The sequence below is a fragment of the Bos taurus genome, chromosome 11 (genome assembly GCF_002263795.3).
Source record: "Bos taurus isolate L1 Dominette 01449 registration number 42190680 breed Hereford chromosome 11, ARS-UCD2.0, whole genome shotgun sequence".
NCBI classification, from domain to species: Eukaryota; Metazoa; Chordata; class Mammalia; order Artiodactyla; family Bovidae; genus Bos; species Bos taurus.
Window position 1 is genome coordinate 70683794 of NC_037338.1, and position 27713 is coordinate 70711506.

Consider the following 27713-nt stretch of genomic DNA (forward strand, 5'->3'; position numbering starts at 1 on the left):
TCTTACCAGGATAAGAATGATTCTGTTTATTTGAAGAAATTTCTGAAAGAGTATCCAGGGAATCTGTTACCCTGTGAATAAAAGAAGGAATGCAAATCTAAGTAGAAGCAGCTGGTCTTCATATTTAAGACTCGCACTTAACTGAGAGTTTCACAACAATGGCTATATTTTTTTTTTAACTTTTTGATTTATATTGGGGTACAGTCAACTGACAATGCTATGATAGTCTCAGGTGGACAGCGAAGGGACTCAGTCATACATATACATGTATTCAATGGTCATTTCTTGTTTTACTCGCTGGACAAGCATTTACTGAGTATTTATTAATAAGCCAGAAGTGAATTTCAATTTAGCACCAGAGACAGGCACTAATCAGACGGAAGAGGTCCTTGTTATATAAGGATAGCAAGTACAGAGAAAGTCAGCTTCAAGTGAATTCATTTCAAATAGGGGCCCAACTTTGTTTGGAGGTTTATTTTCAAAGATGGAACTAAAAACAGTGAAAATTTATTTTACGTTAAATATAACAAATGTTAGGTTATAATTATAAAAACATTACATTTTTATATTGAAAAAATACATCAGCTGAGTCTGTGTATATATGTGATTCTTCTTATAAAACCAACATCTTTTATGTTATACTTGACTCTAAGCACAATCATAAAGGACATATTCTTTACAGGTCTATTTTTTTTATATTCAAATCATTCTTTATTTTTAAAAAGCCAATCCTATAACAGTCTCATTTTCTTTCAACTGTTTACTGGCCTAAACCAGAAAAGTCTTCATTCTATCCATCACTTGTTGCAGCACACTTTGTTACCATAAAGAAATCCTGCAACTCTTGCATTAATTGTAACTTCATCTTGCAATCCACGTGCATCATCTTTACATGATACATAACACAGAGCAATCAATGAAAGACTAATGAATGCAAAGAATATGACTTGATGAAGCAGACAGATACTTGAATTTAGTTGTGATGGAGAGTTGAAAACTTAATTCTAAAAGTGATCAGTTCATTAGTAAGAAGTACCTAATGGTATGAACTAAGAATAAGAAAATTAATACTATGCTGATAAAAAACCACTTGAGCAAAAAAAAGAGAGAGAGAGAGAGATTAGATCTAGTCACTGAGTCTCAGAATTTCTCTAAAGAAATACTGGCTTTTATATATGTTGATAGAAGAAAAGGAATTAGCTAGACGATAGTTGGGTGATAGTAGAAAGCCATACAAGCAAAGCAAGTAATATGTGCAAAGATTCTGGGACAGGGGCACATTTTTTTAATGGAAATGTTTTGTTTTGTTTTTTTTAAGAAAAAAAAAGGCCAGCAACAATCTGGGGAGGAGAGTGATGCAAGGTGAGGTTGTGATTGGTCACTATGTGATTAACAACTGTTCTCAGGAGTCCCTTCATGAAGATCAGTGTGATTGTTAAAGAGCTCCCAAGCTGGTTTAAATTAGAAACTCCTCAAAATCAGGCATCATGTCTGTTTTATTCGCTTATAGAATGCCGAGCACAGCACAAAGTGCTAAAAGACACTTAATAGTATTTGATGATGATGAATGAGACAATCAGAAGATGACAGGAAGACAGCTGGTTGGAGACAGCAGTTCATTTAGAGAGAGCCGTGCTTCGTCTAAGACGAGGGGGCTGCTTTTAAGTGAATCACCTTAAAGAAGACCAAATAGATGCCAAAAAAAAAAGAAAGCAAGCAAAAAATGTGTGTTCTATAAACAAAGCAAGAAAAAGAAGTTAAAACTTGGAGAAAGTGGCTTCACAATATAACAGGGAAGAAAGCTGTTACAGCATAAAAGACACTGAATGAAAGCTGGTCAACATTTACTGCGTGCACAATATGCCAAACTATATTCCTCGGGTAGTCAAATAGGAAACAGAGAAGCCCAGTCCTCATGACTAGGAGACAAAGCAAACTTTTAAGAGACTGTAGCAATATGTTAATGAAGATTTGTTCAAAGTAATATAAGAACCCAGAAGACTGACTGGTGACTCAGTATGGATTTTATTCCCAAATCAATCACTTATAAGATATAGGTCCTGAAGAAAGTCATTGAGCCTCTCTTAACCATAACAGGATAATGGTTAAGAGCACAGATTCTTACACTAAACTCTCTGGGCTCAAATCTTCACTTGGGCCCTGGGCACAATTGCACACCTCACTTAATCTTTCTGTGCCTTATTTTCCCACTTGTGAAATAGGGATAGTTATGGTACCTGACACACAGGATTGCTACAGAAGACTAAACGATACATATAAAGCACTTAAAATAGTGCCAGCACATCTAAGTGCCATCAGCTACTGCCTCTTTTTCTTTATTTATAAAATAACTACCAAAAGCCCCCCTGCAAACTGTCTAAAAGCAAGGGCTTAGGAAAAAGCAAAGAAATAAACCTGGGCTGAGTCCAGCTCCACCATTAACTAGTGTGGGAGATCAAAATACCTTACCCCAAACAGGCTGCTCTAGCACAAGGGATTATTTTGGGCTAAAGACATTCGAGAATAAACAATTACAAAAAGAGGCTTTCTCTGAACTCCCGTTATCTGCCTAAAACAGATCTTCCCAAAGAAGAACTCAATTGTCATAAATCCCCTCCCCAGAATTTCATCAAGCATGGAAGATTGACTTGCATCACAGGAGAGGAGATGGGGAGTTAACACCACACCCAGACAGACACTGTCACAGACTATCACATTCCCATCCACTTTCCTAAAGGCCCACTGATCTTCCCTAACATCATCTGCTCTCCCATAAGCGGCCTTTCCGCCCCCCTTCCCTTCCCCCATTAAGATGGTCTATAAATTCTCCAATGTCACCATTTCTTCGGGCTTTCATCACTTTCTGTGATTCCCCCATGCATGTAAAGTTAACATTTAATAAATGCTATGCCTTTTCTTCTGTTTATCTGTTGTCAGTTTAATTCACAGACTCCGCCCCCTCCAGTTAGTGAACATAAGATGGTATGGGACAAGTTTTTCATCCCCTACACCAGCTACATGACTTTAGCAGTTACTGTATCTCGTGAAACTTTTCTTTACCTGCAAAATAGGAATAATCGTAATACCTTATATCTCATAGGTCTGGGGGAAATTGATGAAGTACATGGTACAGAGCCCACCACTCATTAAATGCTCAGTAAATGTTTGTAGAGATCCTCCTCAGCTTACTATGGGGTTATGTCCCGACGAACCCATCTTGAGTTGAAATGCATTTGATACATCTAACCTGCTGGACACCATCACCTAGCCTAGTCAACCTTAAACATGCTCAGAACACTGTCATGAGTCTACACCCTGGCAAAACCATCTAACACCAAGCCTACTTTACAATCAAGCATTGAATGTCTCATTTAAGTTATTGAATACTGTACTTAAAGTGAGAAACAGAACGGTTGTGTGGGTACAGAAGGGTCGTAGGTGCCTGGGTTGTTCACCTTCATGATCACAGGGCTGACTGGGAGCTGCAGCTGCTGCCCTGCCCAGCCTCATGAGACTGTATCATACTATGTACAGCTAGCCCAGGGAAAGATGAAAATTCAAAATCTGAAGTACAGTTTCTACTGAATTCTTACCACTTTTGCACCATCATAAAGTCTAAAAATTGTAAGCTGAACCACTGTAAGTCAGGGACCATCGGCAGTTATTCTTTTCTAGTTTACCTGACTAAATATGTATTAGAATCAAACAAAACATTTAACTGAGGGTACTTAGTCAAGTTCTTTGCAGTTAACTTATAACTGCAAAGCATTACAAGTTAAATGTTATAAAATCATAAATAACAAGAAAAGGGTTATATCAAGTACATCATAGAAGAAGGAAAGGAATACAAAAACTATATGTAACTATTCAATTTTAAAAAATGAGAAAGAAAATGGATATGAAAACTGTTAAATTTGCCAGGAGGCAGTCACACAGTCCAGTTGGAAGGGGATGAGACAGGACTTGCAGGTTGAGATGGCAGGTCTAGTCTCATGAATGTGATTGTACCATACGTGTTACTGCCTATTTAAAGATATCCAGCCAACTTCTTTCAGCACATTAAGTCATTTCACACAGTGTACCTGGAATTTCATAAGGACTTGTTTCTGCTCAACTTGTTTTTTAAAAGCCAGAGTGAGCTGGAGCAAAAGTGTACTATCTTCAGAAGAAACACCGAGGAGGTATATTATATATAAATACTTGAAGCTTCACTTCCCCCCAAAGATGTACTGCCTATCTATTTTTGAAAACTAAAGAAATCAGGAAAAAGCCATTTTGCTTCCATTAGGTTTGTAGGAGAATGAATGGGGTGCCTGCTGGCAGGAAATTTAATGTAGTTAGGATGTGACTGAAGCAATCAGAGAGCATTTTCACTTTTGTTTGCATGACAGATTAAGCTTGCTGCTCTCACTGTTCTGAGCAGCAAACACCACTCCTAATAGCCTACACATACTCATAGGGTTTGCAAATGAGGAATAAAGGAGGTTTTTAAAACTGCAAATCCTCAGCAAAGCAAATTTAGCTACCATGAGCCTACCCTCTGAAGAAGGTGGTTGGTTAACCCGTTGAAAGAAGACATAGTCTGTAGTTAGTGCATATCTTTCATATAGAATTAATGACTCTAACTCACTGCGCATTACAAAAAGTTCTTGTTAATAATGTAAATTTCATTTTTTCTCACCTTTGAACCCTGGATGGGGGAGCAAATATTCCATATCTTGGGGAACAACTAAAATACTGCACACCTCCAACTGAACCATCATTCTTGCCATGGGGTTTCTCAAGCTCTATCCCGTACCAATATCCTAGAACAAGAATACTGGATTTTAAAAGCATCTGTACTTTATCCAAAACTGTTATGTTATTACACAAACCCACAGTCTAGATGGCTTAACATTCTCACATATGACCAAAGTGATGGAAGATCATTGTGATCATTAAGCCTTCAAACAATAAAATTATAAAACAAAATTTGAAAGTTTCAGAAATGAACCAGAAAAACATTTCACAAGCATAATTGCAGAGTTGTACATTAAGGAAGACAAAATGCACAAACACAAATTTGGCAAGGATTAGCTATTATGCAAGTAGTGTTTGACCAAAATATATCTAAAAGCTACAATAAGAAACCGTCCTTAACTTGGTAATACAGTCTGAGATGGGAACAATGGAGCGTAATATTGAGACGCATAAGTCATAAAAGAACATGGTCTTTTCATTTCACTCTCCCAACATGAGAATACCACAAACAGTTCTTAAATAATTAAAGAGGGACAAAAACGATATGGAAAATGGCTAGACTTCACGGTGACTCTTTTTCTTTCATTTTTTTCCCCACCCAAGATGGGACAAAAAAAATCATTTTTAACCTAAAAGATTTAGGTTAGCTAATAGGAAGAATTTTCTAAAAGGCTTTCAAGTATTTAAAAGGGCACTCTGAGGAGAGTAATGGGATTTCCTTTTCCAGAGAGCATAAAATTAAAACAGTGAGGTTGCTTTTAGTGCAGCAAATATTAAATAAATGGACATAGACTCCTAGAGTACTGCCTCTGGATGAAGGTACCTCCAGATTAGTTAAACATACCCAACAGTCCATTCATTTCTTATTTAAAAGGAGAATACAATAATGATTTTATTTGGTCTCTCAGAAGCAGTATCAAATAAAGGTATGGATATTGAGAAATTTGCTACAAATGACAAAATACGGAATATTGTTTCCTTCAGATTAATAATGCAGAGAGTCAATTATATAACCTCTAAAATGACAATCCAGAAGTTCTTAACTTTTTTTTCCTCTTATATTCAAAATGATGACACTTGAGTCGATTTCCGATATTGGAGTTTGAACTGGAAAGACTAGTATAAGGCATGTGATAGTCTTCTATACTGAAACAACCTACTCTGCACAGGTCCAACGAGATGTATACAGACCTACTGCTTGGCCATACTAATGCCGGGCACTGCATTTCTGAATGTCATTAAACCAGGTTATTCTGGTTGCCGTTGTTATTTCTGAGTGCCACAGTTACAATTTTCCAAGTTTTATATCCTCCTGCCTTTGATGCTTTCCTATATAATTTGTACATTTTCCCGTTTTAATATACCAATCACTACATACCTCTAGAAGTATGTAGTGTATACCTCTTGCAAGTATACAGCACACAGCAGGAAGGCATCACAGCAAGTGTTAACAAGCGTGACTCACACACTGCCTAGCAGTGGTGAGGATGGACATCGCCCCACGCAACCAGCACCTTTCCTTCAGAGGTAGAAAGTTCTATAGAACTGACTGATCTACATTTTGAGGCCACAAGAAATATATCCTACTACTTTCTGACAGGGCAGAAGGACTTTAACAAAAAATCTCCAGTTTTTATACTGTTTATTTGTTGTACAGTCGCTAAGTCGTGTCCAATTCTTTGCCACCTCATGGACTGCAGCACACCAGGCTTCTCTGTCCTCCAGTATCTCCCAGAGTTTGCTCAAACTCAAGTCCAATATCTGATCATTACTTTTCAAATTTCTAAGTGTTCTGTGTGTGCTCAGTCACTCAGTCGTGTCCACCTTTTTGCAACCCATGGAAAACTGTAGCCCACCAGGCTCTTCCACTGGAAGAGCCAGAATAATGGAGTGGGTTACCATTTCCTACTCCAGGGAATCTTCCTGACCCAGGGATCTAACCCCTGTCTTTTGCATCTCCTGCATTGGCAGATGGATTATTTACCATTGTCCCACCTGGGAAGCCCTAAATGCTCTTTACTAGGAGTTCAAAACTTAAAAGTCAACCTAAGAACAATCGTGTCCAAATGAATCAAACCATTCAAGCCTTGTTTAACAAAACCAGAGAAAGGAAACTGAGAAGACATGGTGACTGTGGAAAAATAAACTACCTTTGGGATTTCTAAATTTTTATTTGAGAACCATATAAAGAACATTCTAACTAATCTCAGTTACTACCTAAGTTACTACCTCAGTTACTACTACTATTTCAAGGGACATGAATTATAAAACACACAGCCCATCCCCAATCAATTAGTAACTGGACTGCAATTATAAATTGTACTAATGAAACGAGAATGTGCTAGGAGACCATTCTCTGTCCATGTCTTATGGAGACAGGTGCTGACCATGTGTCTACAGATGTTTGTAGAGAAGACAGTCTTGGGAGATGGAGACGGCCTCCCCTGACAAGAGGACAGGTATACTTACTGTCTCTATAAAGGTTCAGATTGCTTAAGCCTGGGGCTCCTCTCCTGCAGCACCAACTCCTGGGTATACTGGGGTCGCCTGGCTCTCCTCCCTATCTTACTCTCTGGGAACTGGGGCCCAGGAAATCAACAGAAGAAAATGTTGCCACTCTAGCCACCACTATTGATGAGAGCACTGAGGTTCTCTGTCTCTGACCCAGGAGTCTACCATCTTCTGCCAGCATCGATGGAACTGTGGTCATCCATCTTGCAAATAGGGTAAAATCTCAGATCTTTCAGAGTTCCTGACAGAAGGCTACACACTTTTTTTAAAAAAAATCAATGTTCTCAGTAACCTTTTCCTAAAAAATCCTGCAATGCCACCATGTGTCAACACAGCATATTGCTATTTAAAAATACAAATGTTTTATTCAACTGGCTTCTATTTGAAATTACAATCACCAAAAATGCAAAAGAAAGATTATCTTCACTTTAGGAAACGCAGTATTAAGTTTAGATTGGAATGAATATATAAATACACAAACATGCATCTTTAAGGTCCCAGGGTGCGCAAAACCTTTTTCATCTCCCTTTGAATCTCTTTGTTTGCTTTTCTCTCTAAGCCATTCTGTTAAAAGCTATATGCAATGAACTCATTATCCACTCATTTCAAAGATTGTGCTTAGCACAAATCTAATCCTAAAATGTTTTCTCTGTTATTTAGCACACTTGGCAATCAGTGAGAGTGAAACTGGAGAGTAACAACTGATTTTAACTTTAGACAATTTAAAACACAATTGGCAAGAAAAATTCATAAGAAATAATCGACCTGCGTGAAAACAGTCTGCATCTGAATCAACATTTTGCATTTTGCTCTGTGCCAGAGCGACCATCCATAAGAACTATTAATCCAGAACTCTACGTTTTATTTACATGTAAATTCTTAAACCTTTGGTATTCTAAAGAATTCAAGTTGAGCAAAGACTGTACAGGTGAGTTACCTGGAGCGAAGTTTGTTGTCCCAAAGAACTTAATGGCACCAATTCTCTGGCCTGCCACCAACACCCTGTCTCCAATTCGGAGGTCTCCTTCGCAGCGCCCACTATTTGCTACAGATGCTGCTGAGGAATTCAAACCTGTGTGGGGATTGGTTGGGGAAGGGGGTGGGACATGAAGAGAGAGAAAAAACAAAGGGAAACTCAAATACCACATTAGCCAAAAAATTACCATGTATTCTAAGCAGTCTAGTTAGTTGGAGGTTTCAATATATGCTGCTTTCTTCCTTACACACAGTATCTATAGTTGTGTTTCTCAGATGTGAAGGAAAGCTACTCAAATGAAATTTGAAGGGTTTCCTGAGATGATCATTGCTCTGGGAACTTACACATGACACCTGGTGAGGCATCAACTTTATCCTGACTTCCTGGGGGCACTCTACAAGAACAGAGATCAGCACACCCTTTCTGCAAAGGGCTACGTAGTAAATACTTCAGGCTTTGCAAGCCATGCTACTCTGTCACAACTGTTCAACTTTGCTGTTGTAGCTCAAAAGCAGACAGAGACAAAAAGCACAATGTTGTTCCAGTAAAACTTTATTTACAAAAGCAGGTGGTAGGTTGGATTTGGCCCATGGGCTGCAGTCCACCAATCTCTATTCTAGTAAATAGAATAGAGAATCATAATCGTTCAGTGGGACTTGGTGTAAACAATACATACACAAGTGTAATTTAAAAGTGGAACTGCTATAAGGTTCCAATTAACCACAAACTGATTTCCTTATTAGAAACAAAAGCACACACCACCTCCCCTCAGACCTTGATTCAAACCTAAACCCTCAAGTGCCCACTACTGAACATCAGACGTTCTAGAGCAACACTACCTAGAAAGCTGCTCAGTTATAACAGAGGACAGGTGGACGTCTGAGGCTTCTCCCATCAGTCCAAAAAACAGACTGGGAGGCTGTCATCTGAGAAGGGCTAGGGAACCCTCTGTGAGGGTACCGGATACAAGGCAAGTCAGGCTGCGAACAGGGAGAAACTAAAAACATGCTCACAGCCTGACTTGCCCTGTATCCAGTACCCTCACAGAGGGTTCCCTAGCCCTTCTCAGATGACAGCCTTCCAGTTTCCCACAAACCCGGGGAGAAGGAAGGTCTAGATCAACTGTATACTAAGAAGTCCTAGGCTCTCAAAATAACTAACATTTCCCAAGCACTTCACAGTTTACAAAGTGCTTATCATGAGAATTATAATCATAGACAAGATACAAACTCGGGAATCAATGAAGACATGGTGTTCACAGGGAGTAGGTGGCACACCTGACTTAAAACCCAGACAATGGATTTGTCTGCAGACAATGGATCAAGACAATGAGTTCAACGTGGGGCACAGCGGGGCTGAGTTCACAGACTTCCTCCCCGACCTCCCCATCCCCCAACCCCTTCTTTCCGCTCCTCTTTCTCTTTAATAATTCTGTCCTTAACTTCCAATAATGTCCACTCTTTGCGATCCACACCTCCCCAAATGCAAATCACTCAATCTAAAAAAAAATTTAAGGAAATATTTTTGGGTTTGGAATATGGACTTTCTCTCACATGTAACCCATTCTCTCTCCCTCCCTTTTTAAAAGGACCTCTTTCTTACTCTAACTGATAACTCTTTTCATCTGTATTATTTAAACTTACAAACCCCTCAAATTTATAAAAAGAAAAAAATGTTAATAAGAAGGCACACTAGAACTATTTTATATAAAAGGTAAAAAAGACAATTCCATACCCATACATAAATTTTAAAATCAAGTCACTGTCAAAGCCTAAATTCCAAATGAAGAAGGCCTTAAAACATAATTAAAATGAGGACAAACAGGATTGCTACATCACTGCATTGTCTCACCTCTGTTCCTCACAGCATTAAAGAGAAACTGGTTTCAGGGGAAGGGGAATATATTCAGAAAATAGATATTCAAGCAAAATTTCCCAGTTTTCCACTTTCGGAGAACTTTTACATTTATTACATCAATGTTACTATCAAGGATTTTTTTTGTTTTTTCCCCCATACAATAAAATATCTTTAAGAAAATCCTGTCCTGAACATTTTTCACAATAAAATACTGATTCAGCACAAGTATTAAAAGTATTAGAAAAAGGATCTAGTAATTACTATGAGACTTATTAAAAACAAGTTATGTTAAAATGACCGGATTTCTTTTCTATGTAGTAGGCATATAAAGTGAAAGAAAGTGAAAGTCGCTCAGTCGTGTTCGACTCTTTGCGACCCCAATTCCATACAGTACATGGAATTCTCCTGGCCGGAATATGGCGTGGATAGCCTTTCCCTTCTCCAGGGGATCTTCCCAACCCAGATATCAAACCCAGGTCTCCCGCATAGCAGGCAGATTCTTTTTACCAGTTGAGCTACCAGGGAAGCCCATAGGCAAATAAGTGAACTGCAATAAATTCAGTATTCATGTGTTGATTCCAACAAGAAAAAGTGTTTTCTATATGCTTACACATAACTGAAGAAATGTGGATTGAATGGAATGATCATGCAGGCTTCACAGTGAGCTAAACAGGTTATCATTGTCAACCTCTCCTACAGAGTTTTAGACAATGACTTGACTAAAAATAGAGAAAGCATGCTTTTTTAAATAAGAAGATAACTCTAAAGTGTGTGAAAAGCTACACGCAAGATGTAAAAAACAAAACTCAGAGGGATAAAAATTCTACCATTAAATTAAATGAAAATAAATGTAAAGTCCTACATCGAGCCATAAAATGAAGAAACTTAGCTTTCGGCTCTATTTGAGCCAATGATACAGTGTGGTCACCAAAATTGCATGAGCATCCTCAGGCTGGACTTGTACTAAGAGGCAGAGCTTCAGCTCTCTACCAGCCAGCTGGGAGGGTCCTAAGGACCCTACAGCACAAGGAGGAGCTGAAGGTACTTGAGACGGAGGTGGAGTTTAACAATAGCAGAGAAGCATCAGACAGACCTGTGGGTGCAGCCCAGGTAGGTGTGCACTTAGAAACTGCCATCATGCACCAATACCTGACATCCCTAAGCCTCAGTTTCCTCATTCATAAAGTGAAGGTGGTCATGGTATTTCATTCATTTTGAGAATTAAGTGAAATAAGATATGCAAAATGCCTTTAATAGATATGAAATAATAAATAATGCATATTGACATGTTAATTATTAATATTAGGTTTAGATTAGAAAAGAGATACATAAAGAAAGAGAAGAGATCATACAGTTTCCAAGTATCTGAGGATCTGTCAAAAAGTTCTAAGAGGAACCTTACAGAGGCTGGAGTCCTTAGATACACAAGGAAGAGAAGAAGTAAATCCAGACAAGGGAAAATGGCAGGAGCGTGAGGAGAAAGGCAGAGAGATCCAGGGTGTGCTCACAGAGAGGAGAGGGGTGAGGGCTGGGAGAAAGACAGGAAAGGGGAAAGTAGCTCAATCTGACTGAAGTAAAGGGTTCCTTCTACACGTTTAAAAAGAGCAAATCTACTTACAAACAAACCAAGATAAAAAACACCAAGAAAGCCTGGTTGAAAAAGCCATAGATACCAGCACTGGCTCTAGACGAGAGAGAAGGGCTTTTGCTCATTGTCTTCTTGTTATTGCCACGTGCATTCAGTTTCTTGGAGAGGCTCTGTTTGTGCTCCAAAGAAGATATAGAGGAGGAGCTGCTGATGGATCCAATCAGGGGAACTAAAACAACAGTAAAGGAAAGGAATACATCAAAGGGTGGAAAACAAGCAGTAAATTAATTAGATGCTTGTCCAGGTAAATCCTCCATTCAGCTTCTTCCATTGTGGATTATCTTAGTGTTGAGTTAAATGCCTGATTTCATCAAAATACATTGTAGTTCATACACACAAGATTTTAGAGCCCAAGCAATTTTAAGGACCCAAAGGATCCACACCATAGTATGACAATCTTATATAGAAAAGTGTTGTCATGTAATCAATTTAGACCAATTACCTATTCTAACCACCACTGTCTCTCACCTCTCACTTGAGATGAGTTAGTAGAATCACAACTTATTTATATAAAAAAATATGACTAATCTATTTTTATGGTAACAAAAGCTTAATTTAAAATGTTCTGAGTTAACCTAAAGGCAAGCAGGAATACTTTTGAATTTTCTATTCATGCTCTATTCACCCAGTGATTTGACAGCTAAAGACAACTTAATTTTTTATCTATTTCAAGTTTATTGAGTAATAATTGATAAATATAATTGTATATAAAGTGTACAATACTATGATTAAAAGATACAGTGGAATGATTAACAAGATCAAGATAACACATTTACATCCATCACCTCACATAGTTCATTTTTTGTGTGTGTGAGTGGTGACAATGCTTAACATCTACTCTCAGCAACTTTCAAGTATAAATTGTAAAGGTAACTTTAAATAATTCTATCAAGCCATCTACACTATGGAATTTCACTTTATTCTCTGCATCTAGTCCTGTAATTCACTACATGTACATAAGAATCACAACACAGGAATTTATACAAAAAATATATGTGTGTGTGTGCACTTTACTATGAGATGTTTAGGGGATTTTCAAGTATAAATTTTTACTGTACTGAGTCTTCCCTTACAAACTTTAAAATTTAGCCTCATATAAGCTATATCACTATATTGTTTTAAAGTTCCATCAGTACATTAAATTTTAAGAATAGAAGTTGTAAATTATATTACCATCTTTCTCTGCCCCAGTTTTCAACTCTTCACCAGGAGGCAATGAGAGTGTTGATTCTGAAGCACTATCTTTTTTTGATGTCATTAATCCTAGAACACAGAAACAAAACACATTCAGCAAGAAAGAATTTTAATGTTAAACATAAATACGGATTCACTTTTAAAGTACAGACAATCCTAACTGAAATCTTCTCTACTTCTGAGAACACACTGGATAATAAATTCACAGACATCAGGGGCCAGTATTTTATTAAGGGGAAAGGAAAGAATGTATTCCTAGCCCATCTGAAAGCCCCAATCAATTTCCCCAAGTATCCCTAAACTATCTTTTAAACTTATTTTAAAATCCACTTAGGAATTCTATATAATATAAAGCATTTAAAACACAGCTATCTAACCATCTGATACTTAGTACACTCCTTAGTACTCGCGGGTAAAACAAACTTAACATGCCTACGGCAGCTGCACACTTATTAAGATCTGCGCACAACTCAGGACTTCACTGGTGTGTGCAGGCAAATTCACTGGGGCAGACTGCCTATTCAGATAGTGGATTTGTGGTAAAAAAAAATTTTTTTTGCAAATCATTATAGAAGCTTTTCATTTAAGTGGAAGTCAGATATTAAGAAACCCTGTACTCTCTGTCACTGGTATTCTGAAAATGACTACCTGACTCTCATCTACACTCAACTCCCACCAAAAAAAAAAAAGTGCAGTTTAAAAAAGAACAAGCTCGTGAATAATAATCTACTTTATTAAGACTTCTGTTTTAATTCTACAGAATGAAACCATTTAAATAAGAAACCTAATGAATGACATCCAGTTTTGAATTCCATGTGGAATCCATTCCAATTCTACTTGCTCATGAAGAATTTTGGGTGGAGAACTGAGCTTGGCACTCTGAGCATCACAAACAAAGCAAGCCATAGTCTCAGTCCTAAAGAAAGACCTTTTCAATTTGGCATGGCAGAAAGACATGAATAATTGAAATACAAGGACATGTTTGATACAAGCCCTAGCATTGAGGGAGGAGACAATAATCATTGCTGTAAAGATAAATTAACACCTCATCAAGAACATCACATTCCTATACGTGTCTTGAGAGACAGGTCGGATTTCTTGCAGAGAATACTGGAGGTATGGTCAGAAAGAACTAGGGTAGGCATTATGGACAGACAAAGAGAAAATAAAGAAAGACAGGGTCAGAGAAGAGTAAGTGGATTGGGTGGAATGGAGTGGACTTTGGGGGGACGCAGGAGAAGTAAACCGGATGGATGGGTCACATTACAATCTTAGAGGGTGACAGGGCTGGCGCTCTTCAGTAAGAAACAAGCCTCTGATGGACTGTGGAAAGGAGGGCTGGAGTGACCACTCACAGGTAGATAATGTCAACCGGACAGCAAAGTCTAGGAGGAATCAAAAGGAGGAGAGACAGGAAGCAGAGGCCGGGAGTGAGGGCCAGAACTACAACCACAGACCCTGGATGGACTGGTTGGGAAGAGAGACTTTGTGAAGGCAACCCACAGAGTAAATTTCTTATTTTCAGTTACATTTGTCAGTCCTAACATAGCCATTTGAGCCTTTCCTTTTACTTGAATTGTTAGAGATAACTGGAGATTCACTGCAGTTGTGAAAAACAATATTGGGCGATGTCTCACACACTTTGTCCAGTTTCCCCCAACGGTGACATTTACAAAACTATAGCACAAAATCACTACCAGGATACTGACATTGCTGCAATCCACCAGCTCAGATTACCTCAGTGCTACTTGTGCTCCTGGGTGTGCTCGTGTGTGTGTGTGCACATGCATTATTTGGTTCTTCCTTTTATCTTCATGTCTCTGCTGAAATCTTCCATTTGTCTCAAGAGGGTTCACCCTTAATTCTTAGAAGGTTACGATATATTCTTTGAAAACCTGATAATTGTTCATCTCAGGGTTGTTATCTTTGATTGCCTTTTTCCTTCAGAGCTGTCGAGATTTTCCCGGTTTTTCATATTTAGAACAACTTTTCATTGTATCCTGTACATTATAAACATTATTTTATAGGACTCTGGGTCTTGTTTAAAATTCTATGGAGAATGTGGATTGTTTTGTTCTGCTCTGTTTTCGCAGGCACTGGACAGTCAACAGGCAGTTAGGTTCAGGCTGGCAGTTCCTATCCACATTCTGTGACTGTGGTACCAATGTCAGTTTGGTTCCCAAAGCCTCTTTGATCTGGCTTGTGTGTTGTGCCACCCAGTAGGCAGCCTGAGATCTGAGTGGAGGTCTGTGCAGACCAAAGCCTGTGGTCAGATGCATGTACACACAGCTTGCAGTAAGCTCCCCCATTCTGAGAGCACTTTCTTGAGCTCCCTCCTCACATGGTCTCCAGAAGCACCCTCCTCCTGATATTCTGGATAGAATGACTAGGCTTTCATTGCTCTGCTCTGTCATACAATCTCTTGAGGGCCAAGCAGTGAGAAAAAAGAAGAAAAACTAATGGGGACTCCATCCACATTCTCAGGACCACAGTTTCTCTGGCCAAAAAAAAGGATTCCCTCCCTTGGGGGTTTTAGGTGCCTGGCCATCCCCTGCTGCTATTACAAGATGCAGGATTGCTTAGGGACTAGGGTGTGAAAGAACCAAAGAGATTTTTTTAAAAGCAATTGAAAAGGATAACAGGGATTTCCTCCACTTTGTCTAGTAGGAGATTCCTTTTCCTGCTCCTCAGACCAGAAATAGAGGGCTCCTCTTTGAGCTTTCCTTCCATACCTGCTGTGTACTTCTGGGCTTCACATTAAAAGGATACCATTTACAGAGAATCAAAAAGTACAAAGTACCTAAGAATAGAACAAAACAAGTGCAAAATATACAGAAAATCATAAAATTTTACTGAGACATTTTTTAATGATCCAATTAAATAAAGTGATATCCCAAGCTTATAATTAAAAGACTGAATATCAAAGTCATTTCTCAAATTGATTTTAGGCTTAAATGCAATACCAATTAAAATTTCAACAGATAATTTTTTATTTTTTGACACTAAAAATATCATTAACATAATTTGTTAATTCATTTGTCCAGAAGGTAATTTTCTGTTGAGGAGCAAAATAACTCTTGATTTTTGGACAAGCACTTTTGAGATATAATTCCAGTTTATAGTTGCAAACTAATATTCTCTTACCCTGGGGATACATTTATCATCTTATTTATTTATTTCTCCTTTTTATTTTTTTAACTGAAGTATAGCTACATAAATAATATATTAGCTTCAGGTGTACAACACTTGTATATATGACATTATGAATCAGTTGCCACAAGAAGTCTAGTTACCATCTGTCACTACAGAATTGTAACAGCATCATTGTCCTTATGCTATGCACTACATCCCCGTGACTTATTTTTTAACTACAATTTTGTGCCTCCTAATCCCCTTTTTCCCAGTGCCCCACCCCTCTCCCAACAGATTTTTCTTTAAAGAAACATAACAGCTTATTCTATTAAGCAAGAGAGTTCCAGAAAAACATCTATTTCTGCTTTATTAACTATGCCAAAACCTTTGACTGTGTGGATCACAACAAACCGTGGAAAATTCTGAAAGAGATGGGAATACCAGACAACCTGACCTGCCTCTTGAGAAACCTGTATACAGGTCAGGAAGCAACAGTTAGAACTGGATGTGAAACAACAGACTGGTTCCAAATAGAAAAAGGAGTACGTCAAGGCTGTATATTGTCACCCTGCTTATTTAATTTATATGCAGAGTACATCATGAGAAACGCTGAGCTGGATGAAGCACAAGCTGGAATTAAAATTGCCAGGAGAAATATCAATAACCTCAGATATGCAGACGACACCACCCTTACGGCAGAAAGCGAAGAACTAAAGAGCCTCTTGATGAAAGTGAAAGAGGAGAGTGAAAAAGTTGGCTTAAAGCTCAACATTCAGAAAACTAAGATCATGGCATCCGGTCCCATCACTTCATGGCAAATAGATGGAGAAACAAGGGAAACAGTGGCTGACTTTATTTTTGGGGCTCCAAAATCACTGCAGATGGTGACTACAGCCATGAAATTAAAAGACGCTTACTTCTTGGAAGGAAAGTTATGATAAACCTAGACAGCATATTAAAAAATAGAGACATTACTTTTCCAACAAAGGTCCGTCTAGTCAAGGCTATGGTTTTTTCAGTAGTCATGTATGGATGTGAGAGTTGGACTATAAAGAAAGCTGAGTGCCGAAGAATTGATGCTTTTGAACTGTGGTGTCAGAGAAGACTTTTGAGAGTCCCTTGGACTGCAAGGAGATCCAACCAGTCCATCCTAAAGGAGATCAGTCCTGAGTGTTCATTGGAAGGACTAATGTTGAAGCTGAAACTCCAACACTTTGGCCACCTGATGAAAAGAACTGACTCATCTGAAAAGATCCTGTTGCTGGGAAAGATTGAAGGCGGGTGGAGAAGAGGACGACAGAGGATGAGATGGCTGGATGGCAACACCAACTCAATGGACATGAGTTTTGAGTAAACTCCGGGAGTTGGTAATGGACAGGGAGGCCTGGTATGCTGCAATCTATGGGGTCACAAAGAGTCAGACACAACTGAGCAACTGAACTGAACTGAATAGCTTATTCTAAAGTTTACATGGAAGTTCGATTTATAAAAAGGCCAGTAATCAGAAATCTTCCAACAAGCAAAAGCCCAGGACCAGACAGCTTCACAGCTGAATTCTACCAAAAATTTAGAGAAGAGCTAACGCCTATCCTTCTCAAACTCTTCCAGAAAATTTCAGAGGAAGGTAAACTTTCAAAGTCATTCTATGAGGCCACCATCACCCTAAGACCAAAACCTGACAAAGATACCACGAAAAAAAAAAAAAAACTACAGGCCAATATCACTGATGAACATAGATGCAAAAATCCTTAACAAAATTATAGCAAACAGAATTGAACAACATATTAAAAAGATCATACATCATGACCAAGTGGGCTTTATCCCAGGGATGCAAGGATTCTTCAATATCCTCAAATCAATCAATGTAATACACATTAACAAATTGAAAAATAAAAACCATATGATTATCTCAATAGGTGCAGAGAAAGCCTTTGACAAAATCCAACATCCATTTATGATAAAAACCCTCCAGAAAGCAGGAATAGAAGGAACATACCTCAACATAATAAAAGCTATATATGACAAACCTACAGCAAACATTATCCTCAATGGTGAAACACTGAAAGCATTTCCCCTAAAGTTAGAAACAAGACAAGGATGCCCACTCTCACCACTACTATTCAACATAGTTTTGGAAGTTTTGGCCACAGCAATCAGAGCAGAAAAAGAAATAAAAGGAATCCAGACTGGAAAATAAGAAGTAAAACTCTCACTATTTGCAGATGACATGATCCTCTACATAGAAAACCCTAAAGACTCCACCAGAAAATTACTAGAGCTAATCAATGAATATAGTAAAGTTGCAGTATATAAAATCAACACACAGAAATCCCTTGCATTCCTATACACTAACAATGAGAAAACAGAAAGAGAAATTAAGGAAACAATTCCATTCACCATTGCAATGAAAAGAATAAAATACTTAGGCATATATCTACCTAAAGAAACAAAAGACCTATATATAGAAAACTATAAAACACTGGTGAAAGAAATCAAAGAGGACACTAATAGATGGAGAAATATACCATGTTCATGGATCAGAAGAATCAATATAGTGAAGATGAGTATACTAGCCAAAGCAATCTATAGGTTCAATGCAATCCTTCTCAAGCTACCAACGGTATTTTTCAGAGAACTAGAACAAATAATTTCACAATTTGTATGGAAATACAAAAAACCTCAAATAGCCAAAGCAATCTTGAGAAAGAAGAATGGAACTGGAAGAATCAACCTGCCTGACTTCAAGCTCTACTACAAAGCCACAGTCATCAAGACAGTATGGTATTTGCACAAAGACAGAAATATAGATCAATGGAACAAAATAGAAAGCCCAGAGATAAATCCACACACCTATGGACACCTTATCTTTGACAAAGAAGGCAAGAACATACAATGGAGAAAAGACAATCTCTTTAACAAGTGGTGCTGGGAAAACTGGTCAACCACTTGTAAAAGAATGAAACTAGATCACTTTCTAACACCATACACAAAAATAAACTCAAAATGGATTAAAGATCTAAACATAAGACCAGAAACTATAAAACTCCTAGAGGAAAACATAGGTGAAACACTCTCCGACATAAATCACAGCAGGATCCTCTATGACCCACCTCCCAGAATATTGGAAATAAAAGCAAAAATAAACAAATGAGACCTAATTAAAATTAAGAGCTTCTACACAACAAAGGAAACTATAAGCAAGGTGAAAAGACAGCCTTCAGAATGGGAGAAAATAATAGCAAATGAAGCAACTGACAAACAACTCATCTCAAAAATATACAAGCAACTCCTGCAGCTCAATTCCAGAAAAATAAACGACCCAATCTAAAAGTGGGCCAAAGAACTAAACAGACATTTCTCCAAAGAAGACATACAGATGGCTAACAAACATATGAAAAGATGCTCAACATCACTCATTATCAGAGAAATGCAAATCAAAACCACAATGAGGTACCATTTCACGCCAGTCAGAATGGCTGCTATCCAAAAGTCTACAAGCAATAAATGCTGGAGAGGGTGTGGAGAAAAGGGAACCTTCTTACACTGTTGGTGGGAATGCAAACTAGTACAGCCACTATGGAGAACAGTGTGGAGATTCCTTTAAAAACTGGAAATAGAACTGCCATATGACCCAGCAATCCCACTGCTGGGCATACACACCAAGGAAACCAGAATTGAAAGAGACACGTGTACCCCAATGTTCATTGCAGCACTGTTTATAATAGCCAGGACATGGAAGCAACCTAGATGTCCATCAGCAGACGAAAGGATAAGAAAGCTATGGTACATATACACAATGGAATATTACTCAGCCATTAAAAAGAATACATTTGAATCAGTTCTAATGAGGTGGATGAAACTGGAGCCTATTATACAGAGTGAAGTAAGCCAGAAAGAAAAACACCAATACAGTATACTAATGCATATATATGGAATTTAGAAAGATGGTGACGATAACCCTGTATGTGAGACAGAAAAAGAGACACAGATGTATAGAACAGTCTTTTGGACTCTGTGGGAGAGGGAGAGGGTGGGATGATATGGAGAATGGCATTGAAACATGTAAATTATCACATGTGAAACGCATTGCCATTCCAGGTTCAATGCATGATACAGGGTGCTCGGGGCTGGTGCACTGGAATGACCCAGAGGGATGGGATGGGGAGGGAGATGGGAGGGGGGTTCAGGATGGGGAACACACGTACACCCACGGCAGATTCATGTCAATGAATGGCAAAACCAATACAATATTGTAAAGTTAAAAAATTAATTAATTTAAAAAAATAATAAAAACATAAAAAAGGCCAAACAGGTAGGACACCATTCAAGAAAATAGAGAGGAGGCTTTCCTCTAATGGAAATCAAGATTTTTTTTTTAAAAAAAAACCTATAGTAATCATGAAGTGCAGTACTGACACAGGGATATTCAAATAAGTCAGTGGAACAGAGTAGAAAGGGCAACCCAATTCCTGGACACACTCCTTTATTCATGGTAGAGAGCCCTCCTGCTTCAGCTATTGATGGGTTCAATTCAGTTCAGTTCAGTCACTCAGTCATGTCTAACTCTTTGCGACCCCATAAATCACAGCACGCCAGGCCTCCCTGTCCATCACCAACTCCTGGAGTTCACTCAGACTCATGTCCATCGAGTCAGTGATGCCATCCAACCATCTCATCTATCACCAGTCATATCCACAACTGGGTACTGTTTTTGCTTTGGCTCCATCCCTTCATTCTTTCTGGAGTTATTTCTCCACTGATCTCCAGTAGCATATTGGGCACCTACCAACCCAGGGAGTTCCCCTTTCAGTATCCTACCATTTTGCCTTTTCATACTGTTCATGGGGTTCTCAAGGCAAGAATACTGAAGTGGTTTGTCATTCCCTTCTCCAGTGGACCACATTCTGTCAGACCTCTCCACCATGACCCTCCCATCTTAGGTGGCACCTCATGGCATGGCTTAGTTTCATTGTATTAAGTGCCTATTTTGTGTTATGTGCCACAATGAATGAAAAGTGAAAGTGAAGTCGCTCAGTTGTGTCCGATTTTTTGCTAACCCGTGAAGTGTAGACTACCAGGCTCCTCTGTCCATGGGGTTTTCCAGGCAAGAGTACTAGAGTGGGGTGCCATTTCCTTCTCCAGGGGATCTTCCCAACCCAGGGATTGAATCTGGGTCTCCCACATTGCAGGCAGACACTATACCATCTGAGCCACCAGGGAAGCCACAGTGAATATGAAAGTACAAAATACTCTCACAGTCCATTTAAAGTTTAAGATTTTGCCAACAGAATAAAAGATCTGCATGGATAAGGCAATCAGAGGACAAAACCCAAGCTAACAAATAGCAACTAGGCATTGTGGATAACAATGAAGAGATCAAAGAGACCTGGGTCATCAGGGGGTCCTCACAGAGAAACAGGATGTGAGTAAGGAGGTACACAAAGACACGGACCTCCGGGAGAAGTCAAACATTGCAGAGAAGCAGCTTGGGACAAGTATGAAGGGAAGAGCCAGGACAATATATACAAAAGACAGTGAGACATGATCAACCACAGCTCAACTGCAAAACAGTAAGACCCTCCATCAACAAAAGGTCTCTGACAGCCAGTTTCAAAAGTCATGACTTTCTCTGATTAAAAAAAAAAAGACTCAGTCGGGACTTCCTGGTTGTCCAGTGGTTAGGACTTTGCCTTCCCTGGTCAAGGAGCTAAGATCACTCATACCTCCTAGCCAAAAAATCCAAAACATAAAAACAGTAGCAATATTGTAACAAATTCAATAAAGACTTTTTTAAAATGGTCCACATCAAAAAAAAAATCTTAAAAAAGTCACTAAAATTCTTGAATAGGTGAGAAACATAAAGCTGGTTGTGTTGCATAAATATTTATCAGAAGTATAAAGTCTAGCTTTGAGGTTAGATAAAAGTATGGAGATAGCTGGGGGGAAAGGGAAGGTACATATCTGAAATACTCTTGTTAGGAATTAAAATCATAAACCAAATACATTGCAGGCAATAAGTTCAGGTTTCACAGGTAGCTAAACAAAAAGTCTGAAGCAATATAAGGTATTACATGGATTAAAATTAAAACAAGATAGCTAACATTCTGGTTTGACCTACCAGTATTTACTTTTGATGTTACATGAGCTACATCAATTTTCTGGGACCTGATGAGAGGTCCAGCTTTTGTAGAAGGAGTGTGTGCTATATTCTTCCTTCGATCTTTTGCTTTACTTATCTTTGAAAGAGGTGCAAAAATACCTAAGAGAGAAGGCAGAATTTTAATATTAAACAATTGAAAGCATTTCAAATAAAGGGACAAGTACAACCATTCAGTAGCAAAACATCTTTAAGTTCTTTTTGAGTGTCTACTAGGTGTCCTTGTAGTGAGAGAGAGAGAGAAAAGAGTAAGAATCAGTACTTGCCCTCAGAGAGGTTACAATCTAGTTGTCAAGACTAACAACATACACAGTAATTCAAGAAGCATGTAACATAGTCAGGCACTAAGTGAAACTAAGGAAAAAGAGGAATGAGTAGAAGTAATAAGTATACTTTTATACATTATAATTGCTTCTAAGTACCAGCAAATAATGATGTACTATATAGGCAGTGGTCCCCCACCTCTTTGGAACTAGGGATCAGTTGTGTGGAAGACAATTTTCCCATGGACTGGGGTGAGAGGGATGGTTCAGGATGATTCAAGTGCATTACATTTAGTGTGCACTTTATTTCTGTTTTTATTACATCACCTCCACCTCACATCAGCAGGCATTAGATCCCGGAGGCTGGGGACCCCTGCTATACAGTATAAAAACTACTCTTCCTTATCACTTTCTCTATAGCTCCTTAGGACATATTTTTTCCCATATTATAACTTTTTATGTCCATGTTTTATCTCCTTTCCAGACTTTAAAGACAAAATTCAAGATTACTCATCTCTGCATTCCCCCAATGTACCTAATTATAGTGCCTGACACATAGTAGGGATATAAAATACTTTTGAATACAAAATATAATCTTCCCCAAAGGCTTATCCCTCAACACCTGAAAATCAGAAACAATACAGTGTGTGTTGGGGATGCGAGGCATGTGGGGATGGGGGAAGGGGCAGCCTCTCTGCTGCAGCTGAGAGTATAAAATTCCATTAAAAAAGAAGTTTATCTGGGCATAAAATTCCAGCATATATAAACAGGCAGACATTAGAAACAGTGAATATGAACTGTAAATACCAAGATTATTTGGCTAAGACATTTAAGAAGAAAAAATAAAGTCATAATATGTGTACGATACATTTCCATTCAGTGTTTACACCTAAACTAACAAAGATACATTATGACCAAAATGTAATACATTAAAACAACTTGTTTTAAAATAGGTTTTTAAGGACAACAAAAAGTGAGTGCTCTATTTATAGCTAACAAGTGAAAACTATACTGCTTTTCTGCTAATCTTGACATTCTTTCCTCCCTTGGATTCTACAGTACTTCCTTCTGATCTTCCCAGATCTTTTGACTTCTCCACAATGTTTTTTCTCTTCTATCTCCCGACTATCAGATTTTTATTTGACCTTCTATTCTTTTCTCTAAATTATTTTCCTTGCCAAATACACATACATTCTCAAGTCATGGGATTGAAGAAATAAATTATTTTATACTGTGAGATGTACATTTGTAAAATCTTACTGGAAGACAAGAATTCTGCCCTAATTTACTTTATGATACTAACTATAAGGAAATACTCATATTTAAGAGGTGTGAACAAGGTTGCTGCTGCTGCTGCTAAGTCGCTTCAGTCGTGTCCGACTCTGTGTGACCCCATAGATGGCAGCTCATCAGGCTCCCCCGTCCCTGGGATTTTCCAGACAAGAACACTGGAGTGGGTTGCCATTTCCTTCTCCAATGGATGAAAGTGAAAAGTGAAGGTGAAGTTGCTCAGTAGTGTCAGACTCTTTGCGACCCCATGGACTGCAGCCCACCAGGCTCCTCCGTCCATGGGATTTTCCAGGCAAGAGTACTGGAGTGGGGTGCCATTGCCTTCTCCAGTGAACAAGGTTACACATGTATATTATAAGGAGAAGATAGATTTCAAGAATAAAAGCAATTTCTAGTTTTCTACTATGACCCAATCACAATTTTGGAAATTATAAGAAAATAATCCAAATTGGAGGAAAAGACTGTGTACCTGAATATGCCAACACTGCAATATTATAAGAGAAAACAATTATTTGGCAATAGAAGGAATGAATCAACTATATTTGTGAACTATTACATCACCATTAACAACTAGAACAACAAAGATTACGTAGATATATATAAAAATATGAAAAGCAAATTCAAGAAAACAAAAATTGAACTGTAAGTTTGACTGCATTATGATTATCTGTGAGAAGTTATATGTGTGGATATAGGAAGGACTGAAAAAAAATCAAAAACCAAAACATATTTATCAGTGCAGACTATGAATTATTTTTCAAATTTGTTTGTGTCACTAAAGTCACAATAACATTGTTCAATGAATGAACTATATAGTTCTCATCCTCCTTGCTTTTTTTAATTAACTAAATCATTTGAGAGAAGCAAAACTAAATTTAAAGCAATGACTGGATACAATCAAAGTCCAAAGTGTGCGCCATATACATGCTAACCTTCCTGTTTAGAATCTCATGCTAATCAAAATAGTGATAGGATTCTCCTCAGATCCTCACATATAATTATAAGGCTTAACTAAAAATAAACATCTAAGGAAGAATTATTTTTAAACAGAAGAGTAATGAATTTCTAGATAAACATAACCCATTTTGTTTACCCACAATTTCTCCTAAAACTCCACTACAATTTTAATAAGAAATAAAAACATAAACACTAAAGAAAAAATAAAATTAAAAAAAAAGGGAAAAAACACTAAAGCTTCCAAAGAAGTTTCCAAAAATAGGGAAAAGGAAAAAGCAGAAGACTCTGAAACTTGTAAACAGCAACATGGAATCTCAAGATAAGAGCTGGCAAAGTACTGCCCGAGAGCCAGGTCCTCCCTGCCGCCTACTTCTGTAATGTTCTGTTGGAACACAGCCACACCCATTTGTTTACATATTGTCTATGCCTGCTTATTCACTACAATAGGAGAGCTGAAGAGTTGCAACAAGAGACTGTATGGCCCATCAGTTCAGTTCACTCGTGTCAAACTCTATGTGACCCCCATGGACTGCAGCATACCAGGCCTCCCTGTCCATCACCAACTCCCGGAGCTTGCTCAAACTCATGTCTATCCAATCGGAGATACCTTCCAACCATCTCATCCTCTCTCGCCCCCTTCTCCTGCCTTCAATCTTTCCCAGCATCAGGGTCTTTTCAAAGGAGTCAGTTCTTCACATCTGGTGAAGATGTGAAGAACACAGTTCAAAAGCACCAAATCTGCAGTGCTCAGTTTTCGTTATAGTCCAACTCTCACATACATGAGAACTGGAAAAATCATAGCTTTGACTATACTGACCTTTGTTGGCAAAGTAATTAATGTCTCTGCTTTTTAATATGCTGTCTAGGTTGATGAGCTGTGGTGTTGGAGAAGACTCTTAAGAGTCCCTTGGACTGCAAGGAGTGTCCAACCAGTCCATCCTAAAGGAGATCAGTTCTGGGTGTTCATTGGAAGGACTGATGCTGAAGATGAAACTCCAATATTTTGGCCACCTCATGCAAAGAGTTGACTCATTGGAAAAGACCCTGATGCTGGGAAGGATTGGGGGCAGGAGGAGAAGGGGACGACAGAGGATGAAATGGCTGGATGACATCACCAACTCAATGGACATGAGTTTGGATAAACTCCGGGAGTTGGTGATGGACAGGGAGGCCTGGAGTGCTGCAATTCATGGGGTTGCAAAGAGTCGGACACAACTGAGCAACTGAACTGAACTGAACTGAACTAGGTTGATCACAGCTTTTCTTTCAAGGAGCAAGCATCTTTTAATTTCATGGCTGCAGTCACCATCTGCAGTGATTTTGGAGCCCAAGAAAATAAAGTCTGTCACTGTTTCCCCATCTATTTGCCATGAAGTGATGGGACTGGATGCCATGATCTTAGTTTTTTGAATGTTGAGTTTTAAGCCAGCTTAACACCTAAAATATGGCCCATAACTCTTTGTGAGCCCATAGACTGTAGCCTACCAGGCTTCTCCATCCATGGGATTTTCCAGGCAAGAATACTGGAGTGGGTTGCCATTTCCTTCTCCAAAATTATTTACTACCTGGCCCTTAACAGAAAACATTTGCCAAATTGCATTAGACAATAGTGTATCACCTTTCAAATACTGAAAGAATGTGAATTTCAACCTATTCCTGATCCCACTAAATTATCATATGAAGTGTAAGGGTAGAAATAAACATTTCTGGAATGGAAACTCTCAAAAAATTTACTTCCCATGAGTCCTCTATGAAAAAGCTACTGAAGGATGTGATCCACCAAAACAAAGAAGTCAACCAAAAAAAAAAACAAAACAAAACTGACTCAGAATAGTAAGAATATCAAATCTTTCTCTTCATAGTATGAAGTCAATAGATGTCTAAAATTGGAAAGATTTCTATAAATATATTAGTCAAAATATTAAATGAACATCAGAAGATAACAGCTAAAGAAGTAAAAAACATTCTTGCCTCTAAAGAACGGGACTTGGAGTGAGGAAGTACAAGCCAGGGGAGGGTTTCATTATTGTTTTACAACACAATTTGACTAATTAAACTAGGCATTTGTGTTTACTTTGGTAATTATTAAAAGGAATAAAAACAGTTTTATCAAATAGTAAAAATAATTATAAAATTTTCATAATTGCCTAAACTTAGAAGCAACCAAGATATCTTTAGTAGGTGAATGGAGAAATAATGGAAGTCTGTGATACCTTCAGACCATGGGAGTATTATTCAGTGCTAAAAAGACATGAACTATCAAGCAATGAAGAGATAAAAATGCAAATTACTAAGTGAAAGAAGCCAATATTAAAAGGCTACATACTGTATGATTCCAGCTCTATGACCTTCTAGAAAAGACAAAACTGTGAAGACAGTAAAACAATCATTGATTGTCAGGGGCCTGGGGGCAGTGGGGGGAGGGTGGCTGAATAGGTGGAGCACACAGGATCTTGAGGGAAGTGAAAATACTCTATAATATGGCATTGGTGGACACATGCCATTATATATTTGTCCAGACTCACAGAATACACAGCATGAAGAGTGCATATTAAGGCAAACTATGGCCTTTGAGTGATTATGATGTGTTCATATAGATTCAACAATTGCAAGGAATGTACCCTCTGGTGAAGGGATGTTGATGAAAGGGGAAGCCATGCATGTATGGGGCAGGAGGTTTACAGGAAATCTCTATACCCTCCTCTCAATTTTGCTATGAACCTAAAACTGCTCTAAAAAAAAAACTTTTAAAAAATTGTTATAAAATTTCTTTTTTTCATTTTTTTTTCATTTTTTAAAATATAAATTTATTTTAATTGGAGGTTAATTACTTTACAATATTGTATTGGTTTTGCCATACATCAACATGAATCCACCACAGGTATACACGTATTCCCCATCCTGAACTCCCCTCCCTCCTCCCTCCCCGTAGGGCCAAAGAACTAAATAGACATTTCTCCAAAGAAGATAAAATTTCTATAATTAAAA

At 38.2% G+C, this 27713-nt stretch overlaps 1 protein-coding gene across 4 annotated transcripts in view; it reads right to left on the reverse strand.

Annotated features, from left to right (window-relative positions):
* Window positions 1-27713, reverse strand: part of CLIP4 (CAP-Gly domain containing linker protein family member 4) — a 78315-nt gene that overhangs the window by 14467 nt on the left and 36135 nt on the right. For 3 of the 4 annotated variants that reach the window (XM_005212978.4, XM_005212979.5, NM_001435014.1), the window contains exons 9-14: window positions 22177-22317; window positions 12906-12995; window positions 11758-11901; window positions 8189-8323; window positions 4682-4805; window positions 7-71 (exon numbers count right to left, since the gene is read on the reverse strand). In XM_005212978.4, the coding sequence (XP_005213035.1) occupies window positions 7-71; window positions 4682-4805; window positions 8189-8323; window positions 11758-11901; window positions 12906-12995; window positions 22177-22317 (699 nt within the window). Of the gene's footprint in view, window positions 1-6; window positions 72-4681; window positions 4806-8188; window positions 8324-11702; window positions 11902-12905; window positions 12996-22176; window positions 22318-27713 lie in introns of all 4 variants that reach the window. The other variant, NR_198885.1, reaches the window with a different exon arrangement.